This window comes from Dendroctonus ponderosae, unplaced genomic scaffold (genome assembly GCF_020466585.1).
Source record: "Dendroctonus ponderosae isolate FM_Combo_2020 unplaced genomic scaffold, Dpon_F_20191213v2 Dpon_F_20191213_10, whole genome shotgun sequence".
NCBI classification, from domain to species: domain Eukaryota; kingdom Metazoa; phylum Arthropoda; class Insecta; order Coleoptera; family Curculionidae; genus Dendroctonus; species Dendroctonus ponderosae.
Genome location: NW_026017111.1, coordinates 7,655,169 through 7,655,628, shown reverse-complemented (window position 1 = coordinate 7,655,628; position 460 = coordinate 7,655,169). Strand labels below are relative to the sequence as shown.

Genomic DNA, 460 nt, shown 5'->3' with positions numbered 1-460 from the left:
CTCGAAATAATAACAACGATTCATCTAATGATAATGCTTCATTTGGTGCATATGCATTCGCAAACTTTTGTATGAGCAAATCAAGAAATATTTTTATTTTCCTCAAAGGGTCGCTTGAATTTTCTTCCTCAACACAAAAACACCTCAATATTTGCTCAAACCTCCTTCCAGACATTTGTGACGGAAATGCTGGGTGGTAATGTAATGCATCAATGGAAAAGAGTTTTCTAATGCTGGAGAATTTTAGCTGGGACTGAAGCAAACCCAAACCTAAAAACTTTCTCATTTCGATCATATCAGTATTTTTGAAATTTGCCTTTCTACTATGCCTTGTATGTGGCCGTGCTTGATTGCAAAGTTTTATGCCGTAATCATTCGTAGATTTTATAATCATTTCCATTACTTGGTCATCCCATATTTTTTCAAAAACCTGAATTGGAGAAACATTTTCTTCTATATC

At 34.3% G+C, this 460-nt stretch overlaps 1 protein-coding gene across 1 annotated transcript in view; it reads right to left on the bottom strand.

Moving 5' to 3' along the window:
• LOC109537875 (piggyBac transposable element-derived protein 4-like) overlaps positions 1-460 on the bottom strand; it is a gene marked incomplete in the record, with an annotated part of 2,032 nt that overhangs the window by 1,282 nt on the left and 290 nt on the right. The window contains 1 exon segment of the mRNA XM_048662189.1: positions 1-460. Within this exon segment, the coding sequence (XP_048518146.1) occupies positions 1-460 (460 nt within the window).